General features: G+C 45.6%; 1 protein-coding gene across 1 annotated transcript in view; it reads right to left on the reverse strand.

Annotated features, from left to right (window-relative positions):
- Positions 1 to 20,860: 20,860 nt before the first annotated feature.
- The window catches only part of LOC119276526 (tryptophan aminotransferase-related protein 3-like), an 8,130-nt gene continuing 3,998 nt past the window's right edge, over positions 20,861 to 24,992 (reverse strand). Inside the window, exons 2-5 of the mRNA XM_037557595.1 lie at positions 22,369 to 22,666; positions 21,980 to 22,275; positions 21,606 to 21,892; positions 20,861 to 21,522 (exon numbers count right to left, since the gene is read on the reverse strand). Of these exons, the coding sequence (XP_037413492.1) occupies positions 21,302 to 21,522; positions 21,606 to 21,892; positions 21,980 to 22,275; positions 22,369 to 22,666 (1,102 nt within the window). The 3' untranslated portion in view covers positions 20,861 to 21,301. The remainder of the gene's footprint in view (positions 21,523 to 21,605; positions 21,893 to 21,979; positions 22,276 to 22,368; positions 22,667 to 24,992) is intronic.

Below are 24,992 nucleotides of genomic sequence, written 5' to 3' on the forward strand. Positions count from 1 at the left end.
AAAAAAAAAAAAAAAAAGCAACTTGGAGTTCGCCTGATCTCATGGTCGCCATGCCGTCGTCGTAGCCGCGACCACCGTGCGCCTCTTCGCCGGGGGAGACCTCCAGCAGAACCTTCGTCGTCCACTTCTTCATCTCCACCCACGAGATCGAGCCCGGAGCCACCGCATCGACCGGACGAGGTCTTCTTCAAGCTCTGCCCCGCCGCTCATCATCTTCGATTTCGACCTCATTGAAGCCTCCCCGAGCCGCTGACTTTCTCTACAGCTGCGATGTGAGCTCCCCTTGATTCCCCATATGATTCCCCCTCAGATTTATGTCGTTTCACCGCTGCCCACCTACACCGAACTCCGCCGCCCACCATGGCCGACGGGCACGAGCACCCCGGGCTCCCCTACCTCGCGCCCGGCTAGCCCGCGCACTTGGCCACCCCGACCTGACCTGCGCCGACCGCGCCTCCGCGCGCGCCCACGCGCGCGTGGACGCATCCCCGCTCGCCTCCGCGAGCTGCTGCTCATCGCTGCGCCCTGGCCTAGCCTTGCCTCACCTCCGGCCGCTCCCTGTGCCCCGCGCCGGCGTCGCCTCTGGCCGCGACCTTGCGCGCGCGCCCGCCCAGGCCAGGCCCTGCTCGCCTGGTTGCGACCTTGCGCGCGCCCACGTGCGCCCGTCCGGCCGTCGTCGCTCGTGCGTATCCGCTAGTGCTTGCCGCTGCTAGTGCTGTTTGCTGCTGCGCAACTTGCTGCCGCTTGCTAAAGCCTGATGCCGCTGTTGCTTGCTTTGCCTGATGCGTTGCTGCTGCTGCTGACTCTGTCCAAGAAGCCGGCTTGTAGTGCTAAGTTAGAGTAGGTTAGGTGCTAATCTAATTAGTTAGTCTAACTAGACGTTGACTGCTAGGTCCTGCTCTAATTAGTTCAACCAACCAACCTCAGGATTAGTTACTGTGAATGACATGTGGGTCCCCTTCCTAAACAAATCTGCTTAGCACTTAAGTTAAAATAACAGTCAATGACAAGTAGGCCCCACGACCACTATTCACACTTTGACCAGGTCAACCATTGACTGTTGACTTGCTGACCGTGTATGCTGACTCAGCCACCGGACCCCGCCCGTCATTCTAATAGGCTAGTTGTCCGTGGGTACAAAAAGTAATACACTGTTTAAATTCGAATTTAGGTATATTCCAGAATTCTAGAAAATCCTTTAAACTTTGAAAAATCACAGAAAATAATCCGTAAGTCGGGTGAACATAATTTATATATGAAAGTTGCTCAGAACGACGAGATGAATCCGGATACGCAGTCGGTTCGTCCGCCACACATCCCTAGCATAGCGAACACACAACCTTCCCCCTCCGTTCATCTGTCCGAAAACGTCAAACACCGGGAATACTTTCCCGGATGTTTTCCCCCTTCGCTAGTAGCACCTACTACTATGTTAGGTCACCTCTAGTACCGCTTAATGCCATGTTACACTTTATGATGCTTTGATTGCTCTGTTATTTATTGTGTTCCTCCTCCGTTACTTCTTTCCGGTAGACCCCGAGATTGTCGGCGAACCCCAGTTCGACTACGGTGTTGACGACCCTTCCTTCTTGCCAGAGCAACCAGGAAAGCCCCCCCTTTGATCACCAGATATCGCCTATTCTTCTCTCTACTGCTTGCATTAGAGTAGTGTAGTATGTTACTGTTCGGTTACTCATATTCTGTTGCATAGCCTGTCATTCTTGCTACAGTCATTGATACCTTACCCGCAATCCTAAATGCCTAGTATAGGATGCTAGTTTATTATCATTGGCCCCACATTCTTGTCAGTCTGCCTTGCTATACTATTGGGCCGTGATCACTAGGGAGGTGATCACGGGTATAAACTATACATATATACATACTATACAGATGGTGACTAAAGTCGGGTCAGCTCGTTGAGTACCCGCAAGTGATTCCGATGTGGGGGCTGGAAGGACAGGTGGCTCCATCCCGGGAGAGGTGGGCCTGGGTTCCCGACGGCCCCCGACTGTTACTTTGTGGCGGAGCGACAGGGCAGGTTGCGACCACCTAGGAGAGAGGTGGGCCTGGCCCTGTTCGGCGTTCGCGGTTACTTAACACGCTTAACGAGATCTTGGTATTTGATCTGAGTCTGGCTACTGGCCTATACGCACTAACCAACTACGCGGGAACAGTTATGGGCACTCGGCGTCGTGGTATCAGCCGAAGCCTTCGTGACGTCAGCGACTGAGCGGCGCGCGCCGGGTTGGACTACGTTAACGTAACTTCCTTTGTAATGGAGGTTGCTAGGTCTGCTCACCGGCCGCGTACGCAACGTGCAGGTGTGCAATGGGCGATGGGCCCAGACCCCTACGCACATAGGATTTAGACCGGCGTGCTAACCTCTCTGTTGTGCCTAGGTGGGGCTGCGACGTGTTGATCTTCCGAGGCCGGGCATGACCCAGGAAAGTGTGTCCGGCCAAATGGGATCGAGCGTCTTGGGTTATGTGGTGCACCCCTGCACGGAAGTTAATCTATTCGAATAGCCGTGATCTTCGGTAACGGGACGACTTGGAGTTGTACCTTGACCTTATGACAACTAGAACCGGATACTTAATAAAACACACCCTTCCAAGTTCCACAGACATCCAGGTGATCGCTTTTCCACAGGGCGACGAGGGGAGGATCGCCGGGTAGGATTATGCTATGCGATGCTACTTGGAGATGCTACTTGGAGGACTTCAGTCTACTCTCTTCTACATGCTGCAAGACGGAGGCTGCAAGAAGCATAGTCTTCGATAGGGCTAGCTATCCCCCTTTTATTCTGGCATTCTGCAGTTCAGTCCACCAATATTGCCTTTTTACACATATACCCATGCATATGTAGTGTAGTTTCTTGCTTCCGAGTACTTTGGATGAGTACTCATGGTTGCTTTCTCCCCCCTTTTCCCCCTTTTCCTTTCTTTCTGGTTGTCGCAACCAGATGCTGGAGTCCAGGAGCCAGACGCCACCGTCGACGATGATTCCTACTACACGGGAGGTGCCTTCTGCTACGTACAGGCTGCTGACGACGACCAGGAGTAGTTAGGAGGATCCCAGGCAGGAGGCCTGCGCCTCTTTCGATCTGTATCCCAGTTTGTGTTAGCCTTCTTAAGGCAAACTTGTTTAACTTATGTCTGTACTCAGATATTGCTGCTTCCGCTGACTCGTCTATGATCGAGCACTTGTATTCGAGCTCTCGAGGCCCCTGGCTTGTATTATGATGCTTGTATGACTTATTTTTATTTTTAGAGTTGTGTTGTGATATCTTCCCGTGAGTCCCTGATCTTGATTGTACACGTTTGCGTGTATGATTAGTGTACGATTGAATCGGGGGCGTCACATAGTGTTCCCTCTTAGTACAGGAATTTTGGCTAGCAAAAGATTCTAAATAGCAAGCACCACATGTTGGAGGATCCATAACAATATAATTTCTATACAAATATACCCAAGCATAACTCATATGCTGGCTTCCTTGTTCAACTTCAACTAATATGCTCAAGTTTGAAAATAATTAATGGGGCTCACAATCATAGAAGATGTCCAAGATAGTATATTTATATGTGAAATCTCTCTTCCTTCAATATTCTTTCATGAATTGTTCAAGTGACCAATGCTATGTTTGCTAACTTTCAATAAATTTACCACCTATACTTATTATATGTGAAGTCATTACTCAACATGGGACAAGAATATGGAACATATACAATTTCAGATTTATGATATTCAATTCATTCAACCATTTACTCATAAGATATAAGTGAAGCACACGAGTAAGTGACAAACTACTCCAAAAAAGATATAAGTGATGATCAATGAGTAGTCGAATAATTAAGTAGCTATGTGAAGACTCTCTCTCATTTAAAATTTTCAGATCTTGGGATATTATTAAGCAACAAGAAAAACAAAATAAAATGACATTGCAAGGATAGCACATATCATGTGAAGAAGCAAAAACTTAGGTTCAACCAAAACTGACCGATCATTGTTGAAGAGAAAGGTGGGATGACAACCGGGGCATCCCCAAGCTTAGCTTCTTGAGACTTCTTGAAATATTAATTAGGGATGCCTTCGGCATACCCAAGCTTGAGCTCTCGTGTCTCCTTAATTCCTCTCATATCATAGTTTCTCGAAATCTTAAAAACTTCATCCACACAAAACTCAACAAGAACTCATGAGATAAGTTAGTATAAATCAATGCATAACCTTATCATTCTCTACTGTATAAAATCACTAAAATTATAAATTGACATTGCATACTAAATGCCTCTGCATATTTAACACTCCTATCCTCAAATGAAATCATTAAACAAGCGAACATATGCAAACAAACAAAGATAACAGCAACCAGTCTAAACAGAACAGTCTGTAAAGAATGCAAGAGGAATCATACTTCCCAAACTCAAAAAATTCTGAAACTTTACCACAATGTAGAAAATTTGTTGTTACTCATTGTGTAAAAATTTCAAGATTTAATCATGTTTTGACTTTCCAGAAGAATTCAAACAATGATAGAAAACTTTCTGTTTTCAAAACAACAACATATAGACTTGTAAAATAAGCAATGGTAAAGGCTATACTTGACCTTTTTATTCAACTAAAAGATAGAAAACATGTCTCTGTATAATAGCAAGCAAATATAAACAAAATAAAATGACGCTCCAAGCAAAGCACATATCATGTGGTGAATAAAAATATAGACTCAAGTAAATTTACCAATAGACGAAGACGAAAGAGGGGATGCCATCCGGGGCATCCCCAAGCTTATATGCTTTGTTATCCTTGAATACTACATTGGGGTGCCTTGGGAATCCACAATCTTAGGCTCTTGCCACTCCTTATTTCATAGTCCATCAAATCTTTACCCAAAACATGAAAACTTCACAACACAAAACTCACCAAAAAATCTTATGAGCTTCGTTAGTATAAGAAAATAAATCACCACTTAGGTACTGTTGTGAACTCATTATAAATTCATATTGGTGTTATATCTAATGTATCCCAACTTCTCCATGGTTCATACCCTCCGATACTACTCATAGATTCATCAAAATAAGCAAACAACACATGAAAAACAGAATCTATTTAAAATAAAATAGTCTGTAGTAATCAGGAAACTTTGTATACTTATGCAACTCCAAAAATTCTGAAAATTTAGGAAAACCTGGGTAATTTGTATATAAATCGTTTGTAAAAAATTCAGTTCAAAATCACGCTCTTGTGAATTATGAAAATTATTTTACTGGGCACAAAAGTTTCTGTTTTTCAGCAAGATCAAATCAAGCATCACCGTAAGCCATCCCAAAGGTCTTACTTGGCTCAAACACTAATTAAAACATGAAAACACATCTAACCAGAGGCTAGATGATAAATTTATTGGGAAACAACAAGGAAAAATATTGGGTTGTCTCCCAACAAGCGCTTTTCCTTAATGCCTTTCTAGCTAGGCATGATGATGTCAATGATGCTCACATAAAAGATAAGAATTGAAATATAATGGGAGCATCATGAAGCATATGACTAGCACATTTAAGTCTAACCCACTTCCTATTCATAGGGATTTTGTGAGCAAACAACTTATGGGAACAAGAATCAACTAGCATAGGAAGGTAAAACAAACAAAACATCAAGATTTTCAACACAAAGAGAGGAAACTTGATAGTATTGCACTTCCTACAAGCATATATTCCTCCCTCATAATAATTTTCAGTAGCAACATGAATGAATTCAACGATATATCACATAAAGCATTATTTTCATAATCCACAAGCATACAAAATTTACTACTCTCCACATAAGCAAAATTCTTCTCATTCGGAATAGTGAGAGTATATAATAAGAAACTCGAATACTATAAACTGTTTCCACATTAAAAGAGTAATCTTCAAAAAAAGGTAATCATAATTATGACAAGTTTTATAAATATAATCATCACTACTTTTTATAACATAAGTATCATCGCAATAATCATCATAAGTAGCAACTTTGTTCTCATCATAGTCAATTGAAACCTCTTCCAAGATAGTGGAATCGTTACTAAATAAAGTCACGACCTCTCCAAATCCACTTTTATCATTATAATAAGATTTAACACCCTCCAAAATAGTGGGATAATTATTATCTAAAGTTGACATCTTCCAAACCCACTTTCATAAATATTGCAATCATCATAAATAGGAGGCGTGCTATCATCATAATAAATTTGCACATCAAAACTTGGGGGACTAAAAATATCATATTCATCAAACATAGCATCCCCAAGCTTGTAGCTTTGCATATCATTAACATCATGTATATTCAGAATTCAAACTAACGACATTGCAATCATGCTCATCATTCAATGATTCAGTGCCAAACATTTTATAGGCTTCTTCTTCTAACACTTGAGCACAAATTTCCTTTCCATCATTTTCACGAAAGACATTAAAAATATGAAGCATATCAGGCAACCTCAATTCCATTTTTTTGTAGTTTTCTTTTATAGACTAAACTAATGATAATACAAGAAACTAAAAGATTCAATTGCAAGATCTAAAGATATACCTTCAAGCACTCACCTCCCCGGCAATGGCGCTAGAAAATAGCTTGATGTCTACTATGCAACCTTCTTCTTGTAGACTCATGTTGGGCCGCCAAGCGTAGAGTTTTGTAGGGAAGTATCAAATTTCCCTCAAGTGGATGACCTAAGGTTTATCAATCCGTGGGAGGCATACGATGAAGATGGTCTCTCTCAAACAACCCTACAACCGAATAACAAAGAGTCTCTTGTGTCCCCAACACACCCAATACAATGGTAAATTGTATAGGTGCACCAGTTCGGCGAAGAGATGGTGATACAAGTGTAATATGGATGGAAGAAATATATTTTTATAATCTGAATAAATAAAAAAGTGAGGTAACAAGTGATAAAGGTGAGTAAAGATGGTATTGCAATGCTTGGAAACAAGGCCTAGGGTTCATACTTTCACTAGTGCAAAGTTCTCTCGACAATGATAACATAATTGGATCACATAACAATCCCTCGGCGTGCAACAAAGAATCACTCCAAAGTTCCTATTGCGGAGAACATAAGATGAAGTTGCTTGTAGGGTACAAAACCACCTCAGAGTTATTCTTTCCGATCAATCCATTGAGCTATTCCTATAAGTGTCACAAACAGCCCTAGAGTTTGTAGTCAAATAACACCATATGATACACATCAGTCAACCCTAATGTTACCTAGATACTCCAATGTCACCACAATTATCCGTGGGTCAATTATACGATATGCATCAAACAACTTCATATTCATAATTCAATCCAACACAAAGAACTTCAATGAGTGCCCCAAGATTTCTACTGGAGAAACAAGGACGAAAACGTGCATCAACCCCTATGCATAGATTACCCCAATGTCACCTCGGGAATCCGTGTGTTGAGTGCCAAAATATGCATTAAGTGAATCAATAGAACACCCCATTGTCACCACGGGTATCCCACGCAAGACATACATCAAGTGCTCTCAAATCCATAAAAGTATTCAATCCGATAGTGAAACCTCAAAGGTAAAACTCAATTCATCACAAGAAGATAGGAGGGAGAAACACCATATGATTCGACTATAGTAACAAAGCTCGCGGTACATCAAGATCGTGCCAAATCAAGAACACGAGAGAGACACAGAGAGAGAGAGAGAGAGAGAGAGGGAGAGGGAGAGAGATAAAACACATAGCTACTGATACATACCCTCAGCCCCGAGGGTGAACTACTCCCTCCTCATCATGGTGGCCACCGGGATGATGAAGATGGCCACCGGTGATGATTCCCCCCTCCAGCAGGGTATTGGAACAGGGTCCCAATTAGGTTTTCAGGGATACAGAGGCTTGCGGGGGCAGAACTTCCGATCTAGATTTCTTTCTGGGGGTTTCGTGATTTATAGGAATTTTTGGCGTCGGTCTCATGTCAAGGGGGTCCACGAGGCAGCGACAAGACAGGGGGGCGCCCTCCACCGTTGTCGTTGCCTCGGGACTCTTCTGGACCAACTCTTGTGCCTCGGGGGTCTCTTTTGTTCCATAAAAAATCACCATAATTTTTCAGCCAATTCTGAGAACTTTTATTTCTGCACAAAAAACAACACCACGGTAGTTCTGCTGAAAATAGCGTCAGGCCGGGTTAGTTCTAATCAAATCATGCCAAAATCATATAAAATTGTTGTAAGCATGGCATAATACTTCATAAATTATAGATACGTCGGAGACGTATTAATGCTCCTTCTGGATGCCTGACTCAGCAACTTTCAGCATTGCGAACAGCTCAGAGACTAACTTGTTCATCCCTTGCATGTTATACTTCAACACAAAGCTCTTGTAGCTAGGTGGTAGCGATTGAAGAATTCTGTCAGTGACCGCCTCAGGCGGGATCTCAACTCCCAACTCAGCCAGACGGTTGTAATACCCAGACATTCTGAGTATGTGCTCACTGACAGAGCCGTTCTCCTTCATTTTGCAAGCATAGAACTTATCGGAGGTCTCATACCTATCGATCCGAGCATTCTTCTCAAAAGTAAACTTCAACTCCTAGAACATCTCATATGCTCCATGACGTTCAAAATGCTTTTGAAGTCCCAGTTCTAAGCCATACAACATGACGCACTGAACTATTGAGTAGTCATCAACACATGACTACTAGGCATTCACAACGTCCATAGTTGCTGGAGGGGGTGGCGCACCAAGCGGTGCATCAATGACATAAGTCTTTTGGGCAGCCGTGAGGATAATCCTTAGATTACGGGCCTAGTCCACAAAGTTGCTTTCATCATCTTTCAGCTTAGCTTTCTCTAGGAACACATTGAAATTCAAGGGAGCTACTGCACGAGCCATTGATATACAACATAATTTGCAAAGAGAACTTAGACTATTGTTCAAGATAATGAGTTCAATTAATCATATTGTCTAAGAACTCCCACTCAAATCGACATCCCTCCAGTCGTCCGAGTGTAACATGATTGAAATTCACCAACCCAAGTTCGATCATCACGTGAGATGAGGTGGTTTCAATGGTGAACATCTCCTGTTGATCATATCTACTATATGATTCATGTTCGACCTTTCGGTCTCTTGTGTTCTGAGGCCATGTCTGTGAAGGAAATATGCCCTAGAGGCAATAATAAAGTTATTATTTATTTCCTTATAATCATGATAAATGTTTATTATTCATGCTAGAATTGTATTAACCGGAAACATAATACATGTGTGAATACATAGACAAACAAAGTGTCACTAGTATGCCTCTACTTGACTAGCTCGTTAATCAAAGATGGTTATGTTTCCTGACCATGAACAATGAGTTGTTATTTGAGTAACGAGATCACATCATTAGTTGAATGATCTGATTGACATGACCCATTCCATTAGCTTAGCACCTGATCGTTTAGTATGTTGCTATTGCTTTCTTCATGACTTATACATGTTCCTATGACTATGAGATTATGCAACTCCCGTTTGCCAGAGGAACACTTTGGGTGCTACCAAACGTCACAACGTAACTGGGTGATTATAAAGGAGCATTACAGGTGTCTCCAAAAGTAGATGTTGGGTTGGCGTATTTCGAGATTAGGATTTGTCACTCCGATTGTCGGAGAGGTATCTCTGGGCCCTCTCGGTAATGCACATCACATAAGCCTTGCAAGCACTGCAACTAATATGTTAGTTGTGAGATGATGTATTACGGAACGAGTAAAGAGACTTGCCATTAACGAGATTGAACTAGGTATTGGATACCGACGATCGAATCTCGGGCAAGTAACATACCGATGACAAAGGGAACAGCGTATGTTGTTATGCGGTCTGACCGATAAAGATCTTCGTAGAATATGTAGGAGCCAATATGGGCATCCAGGTCCCGCTATTGGTTATTGACCGGAGACGTGTCTCGGTCATGTCTACATTGTTCTCGAACCCGTAGGGTCCGCACGCTTAAGGTTACGATGACAGTTATATTATGAGTTTACATGTTTTGATGAACCGAAGGAGTTCGGAGTCCCGGATGAGATCGGGGACATGACGAGGAGTCTCGAAATGGTCGAGACGTAAAGATTCATATATTGGATGATATGGTTAGGCCAAGGGGTCAAGCCCATGAGGCTTTAGATCGGTGCAAAAAGGAGTTTTGCGGAGGCCAGGGGGCCAAACGCCGGAGACCCTGGCGTCTGGCCCTGGGCCAGACGCCGAGGCCCATGGCATCTGGGCCAGACGCCAAGGATTGTGGCGTTTGGTCCTGGAGTCCGAGTGGGACTCTTGCCTTTCGGGCAAAACCGACTTTGAGGAGGCTTTTGCTCCAACTTTCGACCCCGGGGCTCAACATATAAATAGAGGGGCAGGGCTAGCACCAAAGATACAACAAGTTGATCCACGTGATCTATTCCTTAGCCGTGTGCAGTGCCCCCTGCCACCATATACCTCGATAATACTGTAGCGGAGTTTAGGCGAAGCTCTGCTGCTGTAGTTCATCAAGATCGTCACCACGCCGTCGTGCTGACGGAACTCTTCCCCGACACTTTGCTGGATCAGAGTCCGGGGATCGTCATCGAGCTGAACGTGTGCTCGAACTCGGAGGTGCCGTAGTTTCGGTGCTTGATCGGTTGGATCGTGAAGACGTACGACTACTTCCTCTACGTCGTGTCATCGCTTCCGCAGTCGGTCTGTGTTGGGTACGTAGACAACACTCTCCCCTCGTTGCTATGCATCACATGATCTTGCGTGTACGTAGGAAATTTTTTGAAATTACTACGTAACCCAACAGTGGCATCCGAGCCTAGGTTATTTATGTTGATGTTATATGCACGAGTAGAACACAAGTGAGTTGTGGACGATACAAGTCATACTGCCTACCAGCATGTCATACTTTGGTTCGGCGGTATTGTTGGACGAGATGACCCGGACCAACCTTACGCGTACGCTTACGCGAGACCGGTTCCCTCGACGTGCTTTGCACATAGATGGCTTGCGGGCGACTGTCTCTCCAACTTTAGTTGAACCGAGTATGGTTACGCCCGGTCCTTGAGAAGGTTAAAACGGAGTCTATTTGACAAACTATCGTTGTGGTTTTGATGCGTAGGTGAGATTGGTTCTTACTTAAGCCCGTAGCAGCCACGTAAAACATGCAACAACAAAGTAGAGGACGTCTAACTTGTTTTTGCAGGGCATGTTGTGATGTGATATGGTCAAGGCATGATGCTGAATTTTATTGTATGAGATGATCATGTTTTGTAACCGAGTTATCGGCAACTGGCAGGATCCATATGGTTGTCGCTTTATTGTATGCAATGCAATCGCGATGTAATGCTTTACTTTATTACTAAACGGTAGTGATAGTCGTGGAAGCATAAGATTGGCGAGACGACAACGATGCTACGATGGAGATCAAGGTGTCGCGCCGGTGACGATGGTGATCATGACGGTGCTTCGGAGATGGAGATCACAAGCACAAGATGATGATGACCATATCATATCACTTATATTGATTGCATGTGATGTTTATCTTTTTATGCATCTTATCTTGCTTTGATTGACGATAGCATTATAAGATGATCTCTCACTAAATTATCAAGAAGTGTTCTCCCTGAGTATGCACCGTTGCCAAAGTTCGTCGTGCCCAGACACCACGTGATGATCGGGTGTGATAAGCTCTACGTCCATCTACAACGGGTGCAAGCCAGTTTTGCACACGCAGAATACTCAGGTTAAACTTGACGAGCCTAGCATATGCAGATATGGCCTCGGAACACGGAGACCGAAAGGTCGAGCGTGAATCATATAGTAGATATGATCAACATAACGATGTTCACCATTGAAAACTACTCCATCTCACGTGATGATCGGTCATGGTTTAGTTGATTTGGATCACGTAATCACTTAGAGGATTAGGGGGATGTCTATCTAAGTGGGAGTTCTTAAATAATATGATTAATTGAACTTAAATTTATCATGAACTTAGTACCTGATAGTATCTTGCTTGTTTATGTTGATTGTAGATAGATGGCTCGTGCTGTTGTTCCGTTGAATTTTAATGCGTTCCTTGAGAAAGCAAAGTTGAAAGATGATGGTAGCAATTACACGGACTGGGTCCGTAACTTGAGGATTATCCTCATTGTTGCACAGAAAAATTACGTTCTGGAAGCACCGCTGGGTGCCAGGCCTGCTGCTGGAGCAACACCAGATGTTATGAACGTCTGGCAGAGCAAAGCTGATGACTACTTGATAGTTCAGTGTGCCATGCTTTACGGCTTAGAATCGGGACTTCAACGACGTTTTGAACGTCATGGGGCATATGAGATGTTCCAGGAGTTGAAGTTAATATTTCAAGCAAATGCCCGAATTGAGAGATATGAAGTCTCCAATAAGTTCTATAGCTGCAAGATGGAGGAGAACAGTTCTGTCAGTGAGCATATACTCAAAATGTCTGGGTATAATAATCACTTGATTCAATTGGGAGTTAATCTTCCGGATGATTGCGTTATTGACAGAATTCTCCAATCACTGCCACCAAGCTACAAGAGCTTCGTGATGAACTATAATATGCAAGGGATGAACAAGACTATTCCCGAGCTCTTCGCAATGCTGAAAGCTGCGGAGGTAGAAATCAAGAAGGAGCATCAAGTGTTGATGGTTAACAAGACCACTAGTTTCAAGAAAAAGGGCAAAGGGAAGAAAAAGGGGAACTTCAAGAAGAACGGCAAGCAAGTTGCTGCTCAAGAGAAGAAACCCAAGTCTGGACCTAAGCCTGAAACTGAGTGCTTCTACTGCAAGCAGACTGGTCACTGGAAGCGGAACTGCCCCAAGTATTTGGCGGATAAGAAGGATGGCAAGGTGAACAAAGGTATATGTGATATACATGTTATTGATGTGTACCTTACTAGAGCTCGCAGTAGCACCTGGGTATTTGATACTGGTTCTGTTGCTAATATTTGCAACTCGAAACAGGGACTACGGAATAAGCGGGCACTGGCAAAGGACAAGGTGACGATGCGCGTGGGAAATAGTTCCAAAGTTGATGTGATCGCGGTCGGCACGCTACCTCTACATCTACCTTCGGGATTAATATTAGACCTAAATAATTGTTATTTGGTGCCAGCGTTGAGCATGAACATTATATCTGGATCTTGTTTAATGCGAGGCGGTTATTCATTTAAATCAGAGAATAATGGTTGTTCTATTTATATGAGTAATATCTTTTATGGTCATGCACCCTTGAAGAGTGGTCTATTCTTATTGAATCTCGATAGTAGTAATACACATATTCATAATGTTGAAGCCAAAAGATGCAGAGTTGATAATGAAAGTGCAACTTATTTGTGGCACTGTCGTTTAGGTCATATCGGTATAAAGCGCATGAAGAAACTCCATACTGATGGACTTTTGGAACCACTTGATTATGAATCACTTGGTACTTGCGAACCGTGCCTCATGGGCAAGATGACTAAAACACCGTTCTCCGGTACTATGGAGAGAGCAACAGATTTGTTGGAAATCATACATACCGATGTATGTGGCCCGATGAATATTGAGACTCGTGGCGGATATCGTTATTTTCTCACCTTCACAGATGATTTAAGCAGATATGGGTATATCTACTTAATGAAACATAAGTCTGAAACATTTGAAAAGTTCAAAGAATTTCATAGTGAAGTTGAAAATCATCGTAACAAGAAAATAAAGTTTCTACGATCTGATCGTGGAGGAGAATATTTGAGTTACGAGTTTGGTGTACATTTGAAAAACTGTGGAATAGTTTCGCAACTCACGCCACCCGGAACACCACAGCGAAATGGTGTGTCCGAACGTCGTAATTGTACTTTACTAGATATGGTGCGATCTATGATGTCTCTTACTGATTTACCGCTATCATTTTGGGGATATGCTTTAGAGACGGCCGCATTCACGTTAAATAGGGCACCATCAAAATCCGTTGAGACGACGCCTTATGAACTGTGGTTTGGCAAGAAACCAAAGTTGTCGTTTCTTAAAGTTTGGGGCTGCGATGCTTATGTGAAAAAACTTCAACCTGATAAGCTCGAACCCAAATCGGAGAAATGTGTCTTCATAGGATACCCAAAGGAAACTGTTGGGTACACCTTCTATCACAGATCCGAAGGCAAGACATTTGTTGCTAAGAATGGATCATTTCTAGAGAAGGAGTTTCTCTCGAAAGAAGTGAGTGGGAGGAAAGTAGAACTTGACAAGGTAACTGTACCTGCTCCCTTACTGGAAAGTAGTTCATCACAGAAAACTGTTTCAGTGACACCTACACCAGTTAGTGAGGAAGCCAATGATAATGATCATGAAACTTCAGATCAAGATACTACTGAACCTCGTAGATCAACCAGAGTAAGATCCGCACCAGAGTGGTACGGTAATCCTGTTCTGGAGGTCATGCTACTAGATCATGATGAACCTACGAACTATGAAGAAACGATGGTGAGCCCAGATTCCGCAAAGTGGCTTGAAGCCATGAAATCTGAGATGGGATCCATGTATGAGAACAAAGTATGGACTTTGGTTGACTTGCCCGATGATCGGCAAGCAATTGAGAATAAATGGATCTTTAAGAAGAAGACTGACGCTGATGGTAATGTTACTGTCTACAAAGCTCGACTTGTCGCAAAAGGTTTTTGGCAAGTTCAAGGGATTGACTACGATGAGACCTTCTCACCCGTAGCGATGCTTAAGTCCGTCCGAATCATGTTAGCGATTGCCGCATTTTATGATTATGAAATTTGGCAGATGGATGTCAAAACTGCATTCCTGAATGGATTTCTGGAAGAAGAGTTGTATATGATGCAACCGGAAGGTTTTGTCGATCCAAAGGGAGCTAACAAAGTGTGCAAGCTCCAGCGATCCATTTATGGACTGGTGCAAGCCTCTCGGAGTTGGAATAAACGTTTTGATAGTGTGATCAAAGCATTTGGTTTTATACAGACTTTCAGAGAAGCCTGTATTTACAAGAAAGTGAGTGGGAGCTCTGTAGCATTTCTGATATTATATGTGGATGACATATTACTGATTGGAAATGATATAGAATTTCTGGATAGCATAAAGGGATACTTGAATAAAAGTTTTTCAATGAAAGACCTCGGTGAAGCTGCTTACATATTAGGCATTAAGATCTATAGAGATAGATCAAGACGCTTAATTGGACTTTCACAAAGCACATACCTTGACAAAATTTTGAAGAAATTCAAAATGGATCAAGCAAAGAAAGGATTCTTGCCTGTATTACAAGGTGTGAAGTTGAGTAAGACTCAATGCCCGACCACTGCAGAAGATAGAGAGAATATGAAAGATGTTCCCTATGCATCAGCCATAGGCTCTATCATGTATGCAATGCTGTGTACCAGACCTGATGTGTGCCTTGCTATAAGTTTAGCAGGGAGGTACCAAAGTAATCCAGGAGTGGATCACTGGACAGCGGTCAAGAACATCCTGAAATACCTGAAAAGGACTAAGGACATGTTTCTCGTATATGGAGGTGACAAAGAGCTCACCGTAAAAGGTTACGTTGATGCAAGCTTTGACACTGATCCGGACGATTCTAAATCGCAAACCGGATACGTGTTTACTTTAAACGGTGGAGCTGTCAGTTGGTGCAGTTCTAAACAAAGCGTCGTAGCGGGATCTACATGTGAAGCGGAGTACATAGCTGCTTCGGAAGCAGCAAACGAAGGAGTCTGGATGAAGGAGTTCATATCCGATCTAGGTGTCATACCTAATGCATCGGGTCCAATGAAAATCTTTTGTGACAATACTGGTGCAATTGCCTTGGCAAAGGAATCCAGATTTCACAAAAGGACCAAACACATCAAGAGACGCTTCAACTCCATCCGGGATCTGGTCCAGGTGGGAGACATAGAGATTTGCAAGATACATACGGATCTGAATGTTGCAGACCCATTGACTAAGCCTCTTCCACGAGCAAAACATGATCAGCACCAAAGCTCCATGGGTGTTAGAATCATTACAGTGTAATCTAGATTATTGACTCTAGTGCAAGTGGGAGACTGAAGGAAATATGCCCTAGAGGCAATAATAAAGTTATTATTTATTTCCTTATAATCATGATAAATGTTTATTATTCATGCTAGAATTGTATTAACCGGAAACATAATACATGTGTGAATACATAGACAAACAAAGTGTCACTAGTATGCCTCTACTTGACTAGCTCGTTAATCAAAGATGGTTATGTTTCCTCACCATGAACAATGAGTTGTTATTTGAGTAACGAGATCACATCATTAGTTGAATGATCTGATTGACATGACCCATTCCATTAGCTTAGCACCTGATCGTTTAGTATGTTGCTATTGCTTTCTTCATGACTTATACATGTTCCTATGACTATGAGATTATGCAACTCCCGTTTGCCAGAGGAACACTTTGGGTGCTACCAAACGTCACAACGTAACTGGGTGATTATAAAGGAGCATTACAGGTGTCTCCAAAAGTAGATGTTGGGTTGGCGTATTTCGAGATTAGGATTTGTCACTCCGATTGTCGGAGAGGTATCTCTGGGCCCTCTCGGTAATGCACATCACATAAGCCTTGCAAGCACTGCAACTAATATGTTAGTTGTGAGATGATGTATTACGGAACGAGTAAAGAGACTTGCCATTAACGAGATTGAACTAGGTATTGGATACCAACGATCGAATCTCGGGCAAGTAACATACCGATGACAAAGGGAACAGCGTACGTTGTTATGCGGTCTGACCGATAAAGATCTTCGTAGAATATGTAGGAGCCAATATGGGCATCCAGGTCCCGCTATTGGTTATTGACCGGAGACGTGTCTCGGTCATGTCTACATTGTTCTCGAACCCGTAGGGTCCGCACGCTTAAGGTTACGATGACAGTTATATTATGAGTTTACATGTTTTGATGAACCGAAGGAGTTCGGAGTCCCGGATGAGATCGGGGACATGACGAGGAGTCTCGAAATGGTCGAGACGTAAAGATTCATATATTGGATGATATGGTTAGGCCAAGGGGTCAAGCCCATGAGGCTTTAGATTGGTGCAAAAAGGAGTTTTGCGGAGGCCAGGGGGCCAAACGCCGGAGACCCTGGCGTCTGGCCCTGGGCCAGACGCCGAGGCCCATGGCGTCTGGGCCAGACGCCAAGGATTGTGGCGTTTGGTCCTGGAGTCCGAGTGGGACTCTTGCCTTTCGGGCAAAACCGACTTTGAGGAGGCTTTTGCTCCAACTTTCGACCCCGGGGCTCAACATATAAATAGAGGGGCAGGGCTAGCACCAAAGATACAACAAGTTGATCCACGTGATCTATTCCTTAGCCGTGTGCGGTGCCCCCTGCCACCATATACCTCGATAATACTGTAGCAGAGTTTAGGCGAAGCTCTGCTGCTGTAGTTCATCAAGATCGTCACCACGCCGTCGTGCTGACGGAACTCTTCCCCGACACTTTGCTGGATCGGAGTCCGGGGATCGTCATCGAGCTGAACGTGTGCTCGAACTCGGAGGTGCCGTAGTTTCGGTGCTTGATCGGTTGGATCGTGAAGACGTACGACTACTTCCTCTACGTCGTGTCATCGCTTCCGCAGTCGGTCTGCGTTGGGTACGTAGACAACACTCTCCCCTCGTTGCTATGCATCACATGATCTTGCGTGTACGTAGGAAATTTTTTGAAATTACTACGTAACCCAACAGTCTGTCCATGCTAGGCTCATCAAGTTTAACCCAAGTGTTCCACATGTAAAAAATTGGCTTGCACCCGTTGTATGCGAACATAGAGTCTATCACACCCGATCATCACGTGGTGCTTCGAAACGATGAACCTTTGCAACGGTACACTCTTGGGGAGAACACAATTTTATCTTGAAATTTTAATGAGGGGTCACCTTATAATGCTACTGTCATCCTAAGCAAAATAAGATGCATAAAAGCATTAACATCACATGCAAATCATAAGTGACATGATATGTCCATCATCTTGTGCTTTAGATCTCCATCTTCGAAGCACCGACATGATCTCCATCATCACCGGCATGACACCATGATCTCCATCATCGTGTCGCCATCAGGGTTGTCATGCCAACCATGCTTCTACAACTATTGCTACCGCTTAGCGATAAATTAAAGCATTACATGGCGCTGAATGATTGACATGCAGGTCATACAATAATTAAAGACAAACCTATGGCTCCTGTCGGTTGCCGTATCCATGGACATGCAAGTCATGATATCTATACGAAACATGATCATCTCATATATCAAATATATCTCATCATGTCTTTGGCCATATCATATCACAACATACCCTACAAAAACAAGTTAGACGTCCTCCACTTTATTGTTGCATGTTTTACATGGCTGCTATGGGTGACTAGTAAGAACCGTTCTTACCTACGCAAAGCCACAACGGTGATATTCAAGTTGCTATTTAACCTTCTACAAGGACCGCCTTTGTTGAATCCAATTCAACTAATTAAGGTGGGAGAGACAGATACCCGCCATCCATCTTTATGCAACAAGTTGCATGTCAGTCGATGGAACCGGTCTCATGTGTACGTGGAAATGTAAAGTTGGTCCGGGCCGCTTCATCTCACAATACCGTTGAATCAAAATAAGACTAAGGAAGGAAAAAAATCTGAATATCAACGCCCACAAACTCCTTTGTGTTCTACTCGTGATGTCATCTACACATAGACCTAGCTCATGATGCACAGTAGGGGAATGTTGCATGTGAAACAATTTTTTTCCTACGCTCACCAAGATCAATATAGGAGATGCACATGTATGAGAAGGGAGTGGTGTCTACATACCCTTGTAGACTGAAAGCGTTAATGATCTAGAGATTGTGGTTGGCGTAGTCGTACTCGTGTCGAGATCCAATCCGATCCAAGTACGACACGTGCGGCACCTCCGAGTTTAGCACATGTACGGCTCGGAGGCGTCCTCTCCTTCTTAATCCAGCAAGGGAGAGAGAGGAGGTAGATGAGATCTGAACCAACACGACGGAGTGGTGGTGGCAGCGGAACTCCGACAGGGGTTCACCAAGTGCGTACCGGTGAAACGTGGGAGGAGTTGGGAGAGGTAACGGGCAAGGGTCGAAGTGCGGCTACCCCCAACGCCTCCCCGCCTTTATATAGGTGTGAAGGGGGATGGTAGCTTTCCCTCCATGGCCCTAGGGTCGTTGGTCAAAGGGGGAGGAAGGAAATACCTCCTTTCCTTCCCCACCGATGGCTATCCCCTTTTTAGGGATCCTGATCTTACCCCTTTCTGATATGATACTATTCCTTTTAAGGGAGGATCTTGGTGCGCCTAGACCATGGTTGTGGGGACTTTCCCCACTACCCGCGTTCATGTGGGCCCCCCATGCAGGTGGGCCTCACTCCAAAACCTTCTAGAACCTTCTCGGTACAATACCGAAAAAACTCGAACTTTTTTCAGAACCCCAATAACAACTTTCCATGTATGAATCTTTACCTCCAGACTATTCCGGAGCTCCTCGTGACATCCTGGATCCCATCTGGTCTGAACAACCTTTGGATTTTCCACTATTAATATCTCAATACTACCCTAGTGCCACCGAACGTTAAGCGTGCGATCCTACGGGTTCGGAAATATGCAGACATGACCGAGACTCCTCTCCGGTCAATAACCAATAGCAGGACCTAGATGCCCATATTGGTTCCTACATATTCAACGAAGATATTTATCGGCTGAACCACGATGTCAAGGATTCAGCTAATCACGTATGCAATTCCCTTTGTCTGTCGGTATGTTACTTTCCCGAGATTTGATCGTCGGTATCTCCATACCTAGTTCAATCTCGTTACCGGCAAGGTTCTTTACTCGTTCCGTAAGACAAGATCCCGTGGCTAACTCCTTAGTCACATTGCGTGCAAGCTCATTATGATGTTGTATTATCGAGTGGGCCCCGAGGTACCTCTCCATCATACGGAGTGACAAATGCCAGTCTCGATCCATGCCAACTCAACAGATACCCTCGGAGATACCTGTAGAGCATCTTTAGAGTCACCCAGTTATGTTGCGACGTCTGATACACTCAAGGTACTCCTCCGGTGTCAGTGAGTTGCGTGATCTCATGGTTATAGGAACAAATACTTGACATGCAGAAAACGATAGCAATAAACTTGATACGATCATATGCTACGTTTTATAGTTTGGGTCTTGTCCATCACATCATTCCCCTAATGATGTGATCCCGTTATTGAATGAAAACTCATGTCTATGGCTAGGAAGCCATAACCATCTTTGATCAACGAGCTAGTATGGTAGAGGCTCACTAGGGACATGTTGTTGTCTATGTATCCACATATGTATTTTAGTTTCCGGTCAATACAATTATAGCATGGATAATAAACGATTATCATGAAGAAGGAATATAATAATAACCACTTTATTATTGTCTCTAGGGCATATTTCCAACAAACCATTCAATAAGATGACCTCACTTTTTAGAAAATTAATTTTTAGCCCCGACATGGCTTCAAAACAGAGGAGAATGAATTTAAGGTTGGCGAGGCACAACTCACTGTACTCAAGTAAAATGATGGTATCACCGGCGTACTGCAGATGAGAGACACCCTGAGGTATCAGATCCGAAATGACCGGAGTAATGTGGCCAGAGGCACCTCCAAGTTCTTGGCCCATGTGTATAATCTTCCATGTAGCTGCACTTCTTTCAAACCAACTTCAGTGATTGAATTTAAAATGTGGCTCCATTTGGGTAAGACACGAGGCTTGTTTTCCTCACTGGTTTTCCTGATGATAAATAAATCACCTCCATAACTACAACCCCCTTGCATTTGTTGCATACAGTAGCAAGCTCAGCTAGGAACTCATCTTTACCTTTGCTGTGGGCTAGGCCATAAAACACAACCAGTTGCTAGCCCAAGAAATCCCTGAGTTCCCACACAAAAAGAGAAGAAAATGATGACTGGACAAACTAGCATTAATGTACCGGTTTCTGAGCTTTGCATGCGCTCCTTAATCCTCCACTCATTACAGCATGGAAACATTTCTCTTGTCTAATAAGTACTAGTAATACACACTGAGAACAATCAACATAGCTGATCATTCCGGTAATGTTCAGTGTTCGTTCATAGTCCATCCACAATGTGTGCTCGTGTGATCATCACCTTGCGTGGGACACAATCAACGCGTAGCTGATCTCTGGACGTCGTACTTTTGGTACCCGTCCTAACCAAATACATACCTTCTGTATACTGACATTTTCTTGACCCGTTTCTGTGTATTAACATGGGACATCACATGGAGTTGGAACCAGCAGCGGTGAGCTCGGCATCGACAAATTCTGTGATCCTCTCGAGGAGCAGGTCGAAGTCGTCCTGGGACTTGATGAGGCTTATCCTCGTGTACCGGCTGCTGGCGTCGTTCCAGACGCCGGACCGTGTGATTATCTTGGCCTTGAGTAGCACGTCAGAGCAGTCACTGTCTTCCTCCCTCTCACACTTGACCCACGCATAAGCTGCACTACCGCCGAATCAAACATCAACTCACGTAGCTGCAGTAGTTTCAAAATCTGAACGTGTTGAGTGGTGGATGCGTCACCTGGGGATGGCTCCCTGATCTTGTCGAAGTAGGTGCAGTACTGGGGAGGGATGTTCTGCAGCGAGATCCTGCGGGAGCGCGACACGACGGCGCTGAGCTTGCGCCATTTGGCCGTCATCACGTCGTGCCCAAAGGCGAAGATGTCCTCCTTGCCGTGCAGGTTGGCCAGTATGGCCTTGAAGACGCTGAGCATCCGGAGCTGGGTGTCACGGGACGTGCCCATGGTGTTCTGCAAAATGTAGTTATTGACCCTCTTGGCCACCTTCTCGTCCCTTATCAGCGCCCACCTGCGCAGCGCAACGCATGCAGAGCGGCGTCGGTCGCAGCACAGCTATATGTGTGTGTATTGATTTTGGCGTGGCGTGCGTGCGTACCCGAATCGACTGCTGGCATGGCCGGAGAGCTTGGAGGTGGTGAAGAGCATGACGTCCTCGTCGGAGGGCGCGGGGATGTGCGTGAAGTGCGGCCAGAAGTAGGCGTGGTCGAGGATCGCCGACGAGCCGCCGACGACGGGCTGGTGGAGCACGGCGTCGGGGTTGTTCGGCGACGTCACGAACTCGATGACGTCCTCCTTGGTGGTGGAGTTCCCCGACGCTTTGGCCCACATGGAGGTGTTCCCGGCCCATCTGTACTCCCGGCTGTCGAACAACACGATCTGGGTTCTGTAAGCCTGCATGATGTATTATATCAACAAACGGAGCAGATTAGATCGATCCTTGGCTAATAAGCTAGAAAAAGGCACACATAAAAAATCAGCACTAACCGGGTAGTACGGCGTGGTGGCGACCACGCTGGCCGTGGAGCCGGAGTTGCTGTCCGGTGACAGGGCGTACACCAGCGCGTTGATCAGCTGCATGGAGCCGGTGGCGAACACGATTTGCTTGTCGTCGGCGACGGCGTTGCCGACGGCCGCGTGCAGCCGCCTGATGCAACGCTCGAGCTCGACGGACTGGAAGAGACCGTCGGTGGTTCTGTAGCTCATGCGGTGCCACCCCGAGACCACCACGGCGCTGGCCTCCGCGTGCTGCATCCAGTATGGTTCCAGGAACATCGGGTCCCCGCTGCGCAAATTATTAAGAAAACCAGTAGCCTGACATTAGCACGTTGAGTGTTTTTTGTTGCGGACTAACGGTAGAGTGTACGTTCCGATCCCATCGGATGCGGCAAACACTATGATGTGCGACACACCATGCAAAATTGCTACTTCGTCCATTTCAAAATAGATGACTCACAAGAGGCGCTCTCCTCCCGCGTCGCTCCCATGGGCGACGGGGAGAAACCCGCCGCCGCCGCCCCTAGTCTTCCCCGTGCCCTCCCTCCTCCCCCGCCACCACCACAGGACGCGGTCGGGCGAAGCCCTGCCGTCATCGGCAGCGGCGGGTCTTCTCGCCCCTCGCGTGCAGGGTCCTAGCGCGGGCCGGGGTCTCTGGTCCGGGGCGCCGCGAGCTCGCGGGTCGCGGTGGCGCGGTGGAGGGCCCTTCTGCGGTGCTGCTCGGGCTCCTCTGGTGGCGTGGCTGGTTGCGTCTGGGCTGGGGCATGCCCCCGGCGCTGGTGGTTGCAGATCGAGGTCCGCCTGGATCTGGTGACAAGCGGCTATGGCGCGGTGGCGCTGGCGGGTGGCGGTGCGGCTGTCCGGGGCGCGGATCCGGGCGGGGCTCCCGCGGATCTGGTGTGTGGTGGCCGGCGGGGGGAGCGGCTCGTGGTGTTCCCAGCTGCTCCTACGGCGGGTCCCAGCGGCGTCCTGGGCACAGATCTTGGCGAGGCTGCCCCGGATCTGGTGCGTGGTGGTCAGCCTCGAGTTCGGCGGGCTGCGGGTGGCGCTGTGGCGATTTGGCTGCGGCAGCGAGAAGGGAGGATGGCGGCGCGGCGGCGCCTCTCTTGGCGGTGGGTGTGGGGCTGCCATGATGGCGCGTGGTGCCGTGGTGGTTTTGCTGGCCGTGTAAGAGGCGGTTGGCGGTTGGCAGTGGCGAGCGGTGTAGAGTGCTTGGCCGCCGTCGGTGGTGATTGGTTGTGGTGAAGATGGGTTTGGTGAGCTCCGGGTGAAAGCCTTGCTCGACCTCGGTCGATGCCGGCGTCGACGGCGTCCTAGGACGTCATTCCCTTGTTGGAGGCGGCGTCGTGGAGCCCCTTCACCTCCCTCGTCAACTCAGCCACGGGCTCTTCGGGTGAAAACCCAAACTTCGGCCTTGGCCTAAGTGGGCGTCGGCGGCGTTCCTCGTCGCTTCCCTCTTGGGGCGACGCCTTTGGAGGTCCGGTCCTTCATCTGCTGGCGGTGGCTCTGTGGCTTTGCAACTTCGTCGTCGGCTAGGCGAATGCACGGCCTCGGGGCTGGCATGGAAGTCAGAGCAACGGCTCCATGTATCTCCTACTTGTGGTGGTTGGCTTTGGTCGCCAGGGCGACATGGTCATCGACTAGGTCGGTTCGCAGCCTCGGGGCCGGAGTGGAAGTCGGTGCGGCGGCGCCGGAGATCTCGTGTTTGTATGGTGTTGGCTTTGGCCTCTAGGGCGACGGAGCCATCGACAAGGCTGGTATGGTGGCCTCGGGGCCGGTGTGGATGTCGGAGCTGCGGCTCCAGAGCCCAGTGTTCTGTTGTAGAGTGTCGTCTCTGGTCACTTGGGTGACAGTGTCGTCTACTCGAGTGATGCGCAACCTCGGGGCTGGCGTGTGCGTGTATCGCAGATGTATCAGTTTTCAGCCAGTTTTCCTTATAAACTGGTCAATTCTCTTCTTGATGAAAAGGCAGAGCTCCTGCCGGTTGCTCGAAAAAAAATTAGATGACTCAACTTTGTGAAAAATGTTAGCACAAAATTGAGTCATCTATTTTGAAACAGAGATTTTTTTTACTTATAACACTGAGCCACTCTGGCACTGCATGCATGGTGGTCTGCATTGAGGCCACGACCCACGAACGTGGCCAAATTAATTCAGATGAAAAGGGTATCTTCGACCGAAAATGCATAGGAGATTTTTGTGCTGCGCGCCTTTATATTCAAAAATAATTTAATAATTCACAAAAAGTCAAAAAATTCCGAAACTTTTTATGAAATCAAACATGACCAAATATTGCACTCATATAAAACGATTAAATAGGGAATGATTTTTATTGTATCTAGGGTCAAAGATTTAAAAAAAATGCTAGATACAAGTACTGTTCAGACTATATTATCGTCATAAATTTGCCTTTTTTTTGCCCTGAAGTCAACGAGAATCATTCCTTGGCCAAATTTTTTATATGAGTACAATACCTAATCATATTTGGTTCAAAAATATATCCAGGATTTTTTTGACTTTTTTTAAATTGTTAAATTATATTTTAATATAGGGGGTGGAGCACCCTCGTGCTCCTAATCCGCTTCCTATCTTCGACGGGCAACATGCACATTTTC

This window comes from Triticum dicoccoides, chromosome 3B (assembly GCF_002162155.2).
Source record: "Triticum dicoccoides isolate Atlit2015 ecotype Zavitan chromosome 3B, WEW_v2.0, whole genome shotgun sequence".
Taxonomy (NCBI): Eukaryota; Viridiplantae; Streptophyta; class Magnoliopsida; order Poales; family Poaceae; genus Triticum; species Triticum dicoccoides.